General features: G+C 45.3%; 1 protein-coding gene across 4 annotated transcripts in view; it reads left to right on the forward strand.

Annotated features, from left to right (window-relative positions):
• The window catches only part of MARF1 (meiosis regulator and mRNA stability factor 1), a 45,374-nt gene that overhangs the window by 22,097 nt on the left and 11,097 nt on the right, over nt 1–12,180 (forward strand). For all 4 annotated transcript variants that reach the window (XM_053275896.1, XM_053275897.1, XM_053275898.1 and 1 more), the window contains 8 exons: nt 378–458; nt 2,176–2,412; nt 3,323–3,442; nt 4,952–5,127; nt 6,459–6,679; nt 7,947–8,089; nt 9,507–9,640; nt 11,453–11,655. In XM_053275896.1, coding sequence (XP_053131871.1) covers nt 378–458; nt 2,176–2,412; nt 3,323–3,442; nt 4,952–5,127; nt 6,459–6,679; nt 7,947–8,089; nt 9,507–9,640; nt 11,453–11,655 — 1,315 coding nt within the window. The remainder of the gene's footprint in view (nt 1–377; nt 459–2,175; nt 2,413–3,322; nt 3,443–4,951; nt 5,128–6,458; nt 6,680–7,946; nt 8,090–9,506; nt 9,641–11,452; nt 11,656–12,180) is intronic.

Here is a 12,180-nt window from a genome sequence, read left to right on the forward strand (position 1 = left end):
GCATCTAGTTCAGTATTGTCTACACTGACTGGCAGTGGCTCTCCAAGGTTTCAGGCAAGAGAGTCTCTCAGCCCTAGCTGGAGACACTGCCAGGAATTGAACCTGTGCCCTTCTGCACGCAAAGCAGATGCTCTCCCACTGAGCTGAAAAATTCCTTCTGTGCATCTCTTAAAGGTACTAGAGACCTGTCATCTTTTCCCCCATGGCATCACTATCCATGCCCGTTCAGTGCCGCTGATTACCATAAAGTTCTAGGGGATGTAGTATACATTAAAAAGAAAATAATAGTACTTAGGGTTACTTGAGTACACTGCAGACTCTGAGATAGAATCTTATTTTTTCTGTATATCCTAATGCTACAAAATTTCCATTTGCAGTTCAGAAGCAATGTCCATTCTTCAAGATGCTCCAGCCTGTTGCCTGCCTCTCTTCAAGTTCACAGAGATCTATGAGAAAAAGTAGGCTTGACATTGCACACCTAATCCAGTCTGAGCAATCCTGAGTATTCATAAATGGTTGGGGTCCAAAGTATTGTGTGCTTACACCTGCATGCCCAAAGGGCATGTTCAACAGTAGCTTCCAATTTTTCATGGCAATCCCCTCTTGAAACTGAGAGGACCTGTTAAAACAGGCTGATGATGGGGAAAATGTCACTGGGCAGGCCTTCACTCCTGGGTGCTCTTGGAGCAGTTTTTGGGATCCTGGCCAATTTTATAAATTGTAATTTTGGAATGTAGTTGGGGGTTCCCCCCTGCCAAGGGTGAGGCATGGTTTATCCTCCCACCCTTACCACTTTACTAACTTATACCTTCAGGTTAAGTCCAAGACCAGAAAACAAACACCAGGAAAAACAGAAATGGAAAAAATCCAAGTTACAGGGAAATCAATGCAACTTGCAGCTCCTCACATTACATCTATTTTCGATTTTACGGTTACAGGTGGACCTCGTTATCCGTGGATTCAATATCTGTGGATCCTTGGTTGGGAAAAAGATACCTAGAGATGGCTGGAAATGACCGCAGAGGTCATTTCTGGCTGCCATTTTCTTCAACGGAGCCACAAAATGGCTCCTGTCTTTGTTAAAAAATAAAGGGGGGGGAGCTGATTTCTGGCTGATTTGGGGGCACAGCATGGCTCAGGCAGCAGCAGAGCACACAGTAAGGGGCTCCCCTCCCCCTGTGAAAATTGTCCGATTTTCAGCCAACCAGGAACCTAACCCCTACGATCCCATAGCCCCCATTGACTCGATATTCACTGTTCCCATATCCGTGGCTACAGCCTGGAACAAAACCCCCCCGTGAATATTGAGGTTCTCCTGTACACTAAATCAGTGCTCAAAACCCAACAATTTTCCAGGGAATCAAATTGCATATCTAACCATCTGCCTCCTAATGGAGCAGGCCCTGGAACAGAATTTTGTAGCATCTATATATTTAATCCTCGTAGATGTGCCTGTCCTGATGTGTAAAAAGTGTCCTGGCACCCTGTGGATTGCCTGGGCGGTAGAGGCTTGTTCACAGCAGGACTCAGGAGCCAATGAACTGCTGCCGAGGGAAATGGAGGCGGTCAGCGAGGAGGAGGCGGCTGCGGGCTGGGGTCAGGAGGTGGCTAGGCCACCAGGAAGAGGAGGAGGCGGTGGCAAGAGCGAACGGGCCAACAAGCTGGCCAGAAACCACAGGGGGGAGAAGCGGGCCGGGCAGGCGGCAGAGATGCCCGGAGGGGGGAAGAGTTAGGGAGAAGGGGCTGAAGGGGTGGGGGGGATAGTCAGTGAGAACTAGGGGCGCAGATGCTGTGTGCCCGGTCAGCTAGTTAGAAGTGATATCTGTGTTTGGAATCTTGACGGAAGAGAGGTATAAAATGTATCTGACCTGCCTGGGACTGTCCTTAAAATTGGGAGTTATAAAAAGAGAGCAAATATCTTATCAAACTGACAAAATAACACAGTCTGCAGTTTCAAATCCTCCCTCCCCCCCCCCCCCAAAAAAAAATCTGGCAGGGACAGATCTAATCTATGTAGGGAATTCGAAGGTATTTCTCCTCCAATACAGCTGATAGCAGTGCATTATACTGGGCTAAGGTGAAAATTCTCCGGTGCTTCGATGTTATAAGATTATAAAGGTATTTTGCTGGGGATAAATCTTTAGTAAAGTATACTTTAAATCTTTTTTTTTTAAGGTTTGGACACAAATTAAATGTATCGGACTTATATAAACTAACGGATATTTTAGCAATTCGGGATCCAGGAAATGGGCGTCTTGTCTGTCTCTTACCCAGTAGTCAAGCTAGACAAAGTCCTTTGGGTTCTTCGCAGTCTCACGATGGCTCCTCTGCTAACTGCAGCCCTATCATATTTGAAGAACTTGAATATCATGAACCTATTTGTAAACAGCACTGTGCAAACAAAAGCTTCAGGTAAGCAGTTTCACCTTCTGCTATCTTTCTCTTTGGCAATAATGTTCATCATATCGAAATGTGCTTTATTTAAGCTGGCAAGCTGTTTTAAGCAGAAATACTCTGCGGTTGTGTTGCTGTGAAGCAAAATGGCTATTTGCCCAATGGGTTCAACCCTAGGCAAGACATTGAAAGTAATGGGAAATGTATAGCAATTCATACATGTTGAACACCGGGGGTGGTTCAGCTCAACCCCGAACTATCAAACCAAACCGGCTTGAAGTTGAACCAGTTCGGTTCCGAACCAGTTCACACACCCCTAACTCGGATCCCCAGCTTTCATTTTGTAAAAAAAAGCTAAGCTCTAGCCCTTGTAGAAGTGGAGTTATGGAGCAAAATGTGCGGTCACTATTTTTGAAGTGTTTAGACTCTTTGGTGTGTAGTGATACTGTTTTAATAGTTGTCTGTCTTAATAGTTTTAACACTGTTTTTAATTTTAAATTATTGTATGGTTTTAACATAGTTTTTATTTGTTGTAATTTGTATTGTGTTATTGTAAACTGCTCAGACTTAAGTTTTGGGCGGTATACAAATATGTTAAAATACAATACAATACAATAAATAATGAATCCCCATGGGATTCATTATGAGGAAAAGTCACAAGACCTCAAAAAGTCACAAGTCTAAACACCTCAAAAATTCCTAAAATATAAACTGAATACCTCACTGGCTTGTGGATGCGGGGGGGAGGGGGGGACAAACCTTTACTGTAACCACTTGGTTGATTTCAGCTTTCAAAACAACAAGGTTTCCTGGAGACAGCTGTTTTTCTATTAGAACCATAGGATTTTAGAGTTGGAAGGGACTTGACTTGACTTGGAAGGGACCATGCCCAGTATAAAACTTAACTGTCTTTTTTTTTTAACTCTAGTGAACACGAGTTTGATCCCGACTCCTACAAAGTTCCCTTTGTGATTTTGTCGTTGAAGATCTTTGCACCACAAGTTCATAGTTTGTTGCAGACCCATGAGGGGACAGTGCCTTTACTGAGGTAAAACAGTTCTGTTGCCATTGCTGCAAAGTGCAGTAGCAGTAATAGTTTCTTGCATTTGTGTTGCGCTCTTTTGCACCTCCAAAATGCTCCACATCTGGATCATGGGTGGCATCAGACTAGGTGGGCAACTTGGCCAAAGGTCCTGGGCATTTGGGGTGGCAGTTAGCGAGTTTATCATCATCCAAGCCATGGAGAGCTAATTGGAATTGGCTTCCATCTCCTTTCTCTTCATTTGCCCTCTCCTCTCCGATTCACAGACTAGCCTCGGGTTGGCTTCACCTCACTGTTCTTCTATAGCAGAAGGCTATCAACTGCCAACCTTGCACTTTAGATGCTGTTCAAGTTTATTCAGAGGACTGCTTTTGGAGGCTAGAAATGAAGCGGTAATCGGCCTTTCCTTACAGGTGTATGTGTATATTCCATGACATCACACAGTCACGCGAATCGGTTCTTCTGGTTGTGCAGCCATGTGCATAACCTACAGTGTAACCTGCAGATTGCTACAATATAATCTGTAGCAACTGTCTTTTGAGCTCTATAAAATGTCTAACATCACCTATTGGCCTGGGGCGACCTTGTTACCATTCATGCAGGCTCATTGTCTGCCAGCTCCAAAATGGGAAGAGAGCTGGTCTTGTGGTGGTAGCAAGCTTGAATTGCCCCCCTTTGCTAAGCAGGGTCTGTCATGGTTTACATTTGAATGGGAGACTACATGTGTGAGCACTGCAAGATATTCCCCTTGGGGGATGGTGTCACTCTGGGAGGAGTGCTTGCATGCATGCAGAAGCCTTCTATCATAGGAACCTAGGAAGCTGCCATATACTGAGTCAGACCATTGGTCTATCTAGCTCAGTATTATCTTCACCGACTGGCAGCGGCTTCTCCAAGGTTGCAGGCAGGAGTCTCTCTCAGCCCAGGGAGGGAACTAGGAACCTTCTGCTCTTCCCAGAGCGGCTCCATCCCCTGAGGGGAATATCTTACAGTGCTCACACTTTTAGTCTCCCATTCAAATGCAACCAGGGCAGACCCTGCTTAGCTAAGGGGACAAGTCATGCTTGCTACCACAAGACCAGCTCTCCTCTCTCAAATTTGCATAGTCCTGCCTCTGGAGCACATGGGAAAGATAACCCACCTGAGATGTCCTCAAATCCAGCAGCAAGAAGCCACTTTCACGGTAAGTAACCAATGCTCCTTTCTCCATAAGGAACCCTAGCATATCTTCCTTCCAGAAGAGCTGAGGGAAGGGCAACAGATCGTGCTCATGCAAATACTCTCCTATGAGATGGATATATTGTAATGTAATGTATCAATATAACACTTTTATTTACATTGTAATTTATCAGGCTGTCTTTAAACATAGATATATATGACAGTAGGTACACCTGTAGAAGCAGGCGACTGATAAATTTGCATCTATTTTACTACAGGGTTTAGCAAAGATCTGATGGTAGACTGTATGTGAAGCCGCTTTATTAGCAACACATTTATGCTTCTGTTTCTTTACAGCTTTCCTGACTGCTATGCTTCAGAATTCAGTAACTTAGAAATGGTGCACGAAGGCCAAGGAGGTGTTCCCTTGGAGCACCTCATCACCTGTGTTCCTGGAGTTAATATTGTCACTGCACAAAATGGCATTAAAGTTGTAAAATGGATACACAACAAGCCACCGCCACCAACTGCAGGTACACGCTTCACTCTCTCGGTATCTGTTTCCTTCGTGGTTGGTTGGTTGGTTGCTTACTTCTGTAGTTGATAGTGTTCAGCTTATTATTTTCACTCTGTGTGTATTGTCAACGGGAGGAGAGCTGGTCTTATGGTCATGAGCATGAATTGTCCCCTTAGCTATGCAGGATCGGTCTTGGTTTGCATTTGGAAGGGAGGCTACATGTGAGAACTGTAAGCTCAGAGAAAGCATCAGAACGTCCAAGGCTGAATCCCTGGCAGCATCTCCAGTAGGGCTAGAAGAGATTCCTGCCTGTAACCTTGGAGAGTTGCTGCCAGTCAGGGTAGGCAGTCCCTGAGCTAGATGAACCAAGGGTCCAACTTGATATAAGGCAGCTTCCTTTGGTCTTTCCGCATGCTGTAGAGCAGTGTTCTTCATTGCAGGGTCTGGGAGCCAATGGCAGCTCCCACTGATCTCAAGTACAGCACCCCTAATTGTCTGTTAGGCTTATGCCAAATACACAAAACTTGTGCCAAATTTGATTAAGTGCCGTCGAGTCGGTGTCAACTCTTAGCGACCACATAGATAGATTCTCTCTAGGATGATCTGTCTTCAACTTGGCCTTGAAGGTCTCTCAGTAGTGCATTCATTGCTGTCGTAATTGAGTCCATCCGCCTTGCTGCTGGTCGTGCCAAGTTTAGCCAAAGCCAAATACATCCACACTGCTCACCTGGCACTGTGCAGAGGCGGCCATACCCACTATGTAGTGCTGTACTTTCCCCAGCCCTAGTGGAACCCCTTTAAGGGAAACAGGGCCCTCTTGAGCCCCAGCGCCATTTTGGAAGGTACACACGGAGCGCTGGGAAGTGTAGTCCTTCCCCGTGCTCTCCTCATAGATCTCTATGGGGAAAGCATTGGGGGGGACAGAGGGCTCAGTTTCTCTTAAAGCACCCCCCCGGCCACGGTGGGGGAGCACAGAGCTCGCAGAGGTCGGCACAGTGGGGGAATGGCTCTCCCACTGAAAGCATTTTACTAAAGTGTGTTTTAAATCATGCATGGAGTGGAGAAAGTGGATAGAGAGAAATTCTTCTCCCTCTCACATAACACTAGAACCAGGGGTCATCCCATGAAAGTGATTGCCAGGAGATTTAGGACCAACAAATGGAAGTACTTTTTCACACAATGCCATTGAGATAGATCCCATTGACATAAGAGGTGCAGGATATTTACCAAATCGATCGCGCGTGTGTGTGTGTTCGTGTGTGTGTGTTCGTGTGTGTGTGTTCGTGTTCAAGCCAGTGTATTTGTGTTTCCTCCATGTCTCCTCATCTGAACTAATCTTGGTTCTAGATACTTGGCTTCTGCGTTCTAAGAGTCCAGTCGGAAACCCACAGCTCATTCAGTTCAGCAGAGAAGTGATTGATCTCCTCAAAAACCAGCCATCATGTATCATGCCCATCAGTAAATTCATCCCAATGTACCACCACCATTTTGCAAAGCAGTGCCGGGTTTCTGACTATGGATATTCCAAGTTGATGGAGCTGCTGGAAGCCATTCCTCATGTGCTGCAAGTGAGTGTAGTCTTGCGTTTCTGTTGAAGTGCATGTCCCCTGAAAAATATAAAAGGCTGGTTGTAAATGAAGTGTTCACATTGAGAGAATGATCAAACAAAGAACCTCCTCCGCCTCCATAAAGTGCTTTGACAACTTTTTAGTTGAAAAGTGATTTTAAAAAGTTGGACAATTGTACTGGTTGCCAGTGTGTTTCCAGGCAAAACACAAAGTGCTCGTTGCCTTTAAAGCCCTGAATGGCTTAGGTCCGCTTACCTTAGAGATCGCCACCTTCAGCATGATCCCCACCACACATTAAGGTCATCTGGAGAGGTCTGCTTCCAGCTGCAGACCTGTTTCCCTTAAAGGAGGGAAACATCTGGCAGCAACTCAGGATCGGGCCTTCTCCGCAGCTGCTCCTAGGCTGTGGAATGCACACCTTGCAGAAATCCAAGGCTTAACATTACTGGTCTTCAAGAGAGCCCTTAAGACTGACTACTCTGGTCTGGTCTTCTAGGGTCTTTTAATTTTGTTTTTAAAATTGCTTTAAGTGGTTTTGGTTTCTGGTGGTTTTGTTGGTTTTAATGGACTGTGTCTCTGTTTTGTTATGAACTGCCCAGAGCTGACAGATGGGGTGGTATAGAAATAAACATAAGAGTAGTAAGTAGTAGTAACTTATTCTTTTGTAGAAAGGCTGGAATAATAAATTGTATACAATTATGTGATGCCTTCAGCTTGTTGTAAGTAGGTGCTGAAAGATAATTAAGAGAGACGTCTCCCACGATGAAGGGGCAGGGTGGATTCACACCATGTGGAACCTGAGGCTTCCCTGACCAAGACATAGAGGAAACCTGAAGTTGGCACTGCAATCATGTATGTCAGGATGGGACCATAGCTCAGTGACAGACCATCTGCTTTGCACAGAGAACATTCCAGGTTCAATCTCTGCTATCTCCGGGTAAAGGCCTTGGAGAGCTCCTGTCAGTCAGTGTAGACAATCCTGAGCTAGATGGACCAAGGGCCTGACTTGGTAGAAGGCAGCTTCCTATGTTCCTAGTGCATGGCCAACTTTGCTCCCTTTAGAACAGGCCCTCACCCTGCCTGCCTGGATAACGTGACTGTCCAACCCCATGTTGGACCTGGCATGAAGAATTAACCGGGCATAGCCATGCTCTTTGTAGCCAGGTTGGCTTATTTGAAATATTGGCAACTAAATAGCTCAAATGTGATGTAGTGTTTGATAGTGAAATAACGGCTCACAGTGGGGGGAATCTTATTTTTCTTCTAGATTCTTGGCATCGGCACCAAACGTTTGCTAACCTTAACACACAGGGCCCAAGTTAAACGGTTTACTCAAGACTTGCTGAAACTTCTCAAGTCCCAGGCCAGTAAGCAAGTTGTTGTGAGAGAGTTCTTGCAGGCATATCACTGGTAAGTGGGAACTTGTTTTAAAGAGAGCTGCAGCCAGTGGATACATGTGGAAGATTGGATGTCCAATATGTTAATGCTAGCAGCTAGGGAGCAAACGGCATTTCTAAAATCACAAGCTAGCAAGAAATTCTCAAATACTTAGACCTTTTCACTAGTAGAAGTTCTTACTTTTAAAACTTCACCTTGTATAAGGCACAGTAGACATTACACTTAACACAGAACAAGATGAGGGTTTTGTGTGTTTTCTCGTCTTTGTTTTGTGCTTTTTCTTTTGGAGGGTAAAAAGAGGAGTGGGGAGGATTTTTACGGCAAAATATTACAGGTAGATTAGGATGGAGAGAAGAGCTGGTCTTGTGGTAGCAAGCATGAATTGTCCCCTTTTCCAAGCAGGGTCCACCCTGGATTGCATATGAATGGGAGACTTGAAGTGTGACCACTGTAAAATATTCTCCTTAGGGGAAGGTTCCAGGTTCCCTCCCTGGCATCTCCTGCCTGCAGCCTTGGAGAAGCCACTACCAGTCTGTGTACTGAGCGAGATGGACCAATGGTCTGACTCGGTATAAGGCATGTTCCTAAAAACAGCACTATGAGGAGACGCATACAGTTTGTTGTACACCGCCCAGAGCCTTTGGATAGGCCAGTTTGTAAATAAATAAATAAATAAATTTGAGATGCGAGCTATTTTAACTGCAACGTGTGGGGATTCCGAGGCATAGCATCCCCCTAGAAAGGGAAGGGTGTTGAAATCATCTCAGAATCAGACGTGTGTTGAAAGCAGGAGCGGTTGATACTAACGAGCCCGGGCGGGGGGGGGGGGGGGGCAGGGACGGGGAGTGCCCCCAAATGCACAGCTGCCTCTTAAAATGTATTATGATCTTAGATCAGATCAGATAAAGGCACAGCTGCCTCTGCTTCCTGCCTGCTGCCTGCAGGTTGGCTGTTCATCTCGTAGAGCTGCACGGTTAACTGTGAAGCTCTACCAGACAGATGGCCAGCCTACAGGCAGCGCAGCTCTCATTAATGCCGGGGTGAGGCGGGATGGGAAAGGGAGGAGCAAAGAAGTCTTGGGGAAGCAGGGGCAGCTGTGCCCCCCACGCCCCAGCTCATTAGGACCAGCGGCTCCTTCTTAAAAGGGCAACAATAAAACCCCTTTGGGAGGGGTAGGAGTACCTTTTTAACTATCAAAGGTCCTGAAAACAGTTTGCAATAGTATTGATTGAACCCCAGGAATAAAACTGCTTTTTCTCAGTGGTATCGCCTCAGATTTGTGTTCCTTTTGTGTGTGAGGGGGGCGGGGAACTAGCAGTGAAAGGGAGACCTTAACCATTGACTTGCATCTTCCCATTTCATTAGCCTGTTTAAATACATTAACATTAATACACAATTTTTACCATTTGTTTCTCCCCCAACTGTGCAGGTGCTTCTCGAAAGACTGGGATGTGACTGAATATGGAGTGTGTGAGCTGATTGATCTGATTTCAGAAATTCCAGATACAACCATCTGTCTGTCTCAGCAAGATAGTGAAACGGTAATCTGTATCCCCAAAAGAGGTAGGTTCTCCTTCCTAAGAACTTCAAGCTTTGCTTCTCATGGGTCAAACAAGAGATGGTGTACTAGCAGTGTCATTTGGTGGATAAACGGAAGCTCGTAATGGATGATGCTGGGCTTGTATAGCCTAAGAATTGCAAAACTGACACTTTGTTCTGCTTTATCATCCTAGGCACATAAAATATTTTGCTATTGGAATATTGTTTTATTTATAGAAATAGAAATAAGTTAGATAAATAAATAAAATATTTGCTTAGAGCATTCCTTTATCACCAAAGCTCGCAGGTTGAGGTGGTTTACAGGAATTAAAATACGAGTTGCAAAAGTTAAAACAGGTGACTCAAGAAGTCCAATATTATTTGGCTACATTTGGGTCAGACTAAACCCAGTGCTTTGGGGGTTGTTGTTGTTGTTGTTTTGCAGTGGACTAATTTTATTTAAGAAATCAGAAAAAATACGGGCTTTCCCCTCCCCTCTATGTTAGTGTTTGGAAGGAGGAATAGATGGGTTTGTAATTTCGCTCTGAAGAAAAAGTGTGTTTTTCTATTTTTATTGCTGTCTGTTGTATTACTATAAATGATAAAATTTTATTGCAATGCAAACATTTTTTAAAACCACTTAAGAACAGTGAACCCCTGCTAACTTGGCAAAGAGGCATCTTTTAATGTGGTGATTCTCTTTCTTTAGCAGGGGGAGAGTAACTGGCCCTCTCCACCCCCAGCACAGTACCTCCAGTGACTGTTGCTGGTGTCTATCTTATGTTTCTTTTTAGATTGTGAGTCCTTTGGGGACAGGAAGACATCTATCTTGGAGATGCCAGGGAGCAAACTTGGAACCTTCTGCATGCAGGTGCTCTTCCCAGAGCAGCCCCATCCCCTGAGGGGAAAATCCTACAGTGCTCACGCATGTGGTCTCCCATTCATTTGCAACCTGGGTGGTCCATGCTTAGTAAAGGGGACAAGTCATGTTTGCTACCACAAGACCAGCTCTCCTCTTATAAGCTCACTAATTCCAAGTACCCCAGCAGGGATTTGAACTCTTAGCCCCTGGCTGGGAAAGACTCCTGCCTGAAACTTTGGAGAGCTGTTGGTAGTCATTGTAAAGAATATTGAGCTAGATGGACCCACGATCTGAAGGCAGCTGCTTGTGTTCCAAGTTTTTTAGTTTTACTTCTCAAATCCAAACCGTTGTTTATATTTTGCCTTTAACGTTATTGTAGCTTCTGTAATCCTCTCAAGTAGATGGTTGTGACTGGATGTGAAATAAAACAAATGGCTTTAGAATTAAATCCTGGAAATTTCAAAAGAGCTCTCGGGGAGGCAGGCCACTTGAAACTCTTCGTTTGACGAGAAGTGGGTGTAGTCACTAATAGCCGCCTTTGCTATGAACCACACTGCCCATTGAGATCATCTGGAGAGGTTCGTCTGCAGTTGCCACCGGCTCATCTGGTGGCTACTTGGGGACAGGCCTTCTCCATTGCTGCCCCGAGGCTTTGAAATGTGTTCCCTGCTGAAATAAGAGCCTCCCCATCTCCTACAACTTTTTAAAAGGCAGTCAAGATGCATTTGTTCTCCCAGGCTTTTAATTAGACATGGTTTTAATTGTGTTTTAATAGTTTTAACATTTTAAATTTTAACGTGTTAATCTTTTTATTGGTTTTTATTGTCTTGTAAACCACCCAGAGAACTGGCATTTTGGGCGGTATAAAAATGTGATGGATGGATGGAATAATAGGAAGCTGAATATGGGTGAACCTTATTGCTCCCTTCTGTCCCGCTTTTCATTGACTGTGTTCTCTGTTTCTTTGTGCCTAGAACGTACCAAGGAGGAGATTGAAAAAACCAAGCAGTTCTCCAAGGAGGTAGTTGACTTGCTACGACATCAGCCCTATTTCCGCATGCCTTTCAGTAAATTTATCCCATCCTACCACCACCACTTTGGGCGTCAGTGCAAGCTTGCCTGTTATGGGTTTACCAAACTCCTTGAACTCTTTGAAGCCATACCAGATGTCTTGCAGGTAGGCTGAGCTTAACCCCCCCCCCCCCACACACACCCTTGTGGGAGGAGGACAGTAGCTCAGTGGTAGAGCACCGATTCTGCAGGCAGAAGTGACCAGCCCCAGCCCCTAGCATCTCTGGTTGAAAAGATGTTACCTAGTAAGGCTAGGAAAGACATTCCTAGAGAGTGCCTGCCATACAGAGTAGACAGTCGTGGGCTGGGTGGAGCAGGGGGAGCGTAGCTCAGTGGTCAAACACCTATTTCGCAGTCAGAATGTCCCAAGTTCAACCTCCCAGCTGTGAAGGGTCTGGAACCTTCGAGAGCCATTCAGTGTCAACCATAAGGGTCGTATGAGACATGACTTTAGGACAGGGGTGGGCACTCCATGTGAGCACTGTAAGAGATTCCCCTTAGGGGATGGGGCCGCTCTGGGAAGAGCATCTGCCTGCTTGCAGGTAGAAGGTTCCAAGTTCCCTCCCTGGCAGCATCTCCAAGAGAGGGCTGGGGGACTCCTGCAACCTTGGAGAAGCTGCTGCCAGTCTGT

Source organism: Hemicordylus capensis, chromosome 13 (assembly GCF_027244095.1).
Source record: "Hemicordylus capensis ecotype Gifberg chromosome 13, rHemCap1.1.pri, whole genome shotgun sequence".
Taxonomy (NCBI): domain Eukaryota; kingdom Metazoa; phylum Chordata; class Lepidosauria; order Squamata; family Cordylidae; genus Hemicordylus; species Hemicordylus capensis.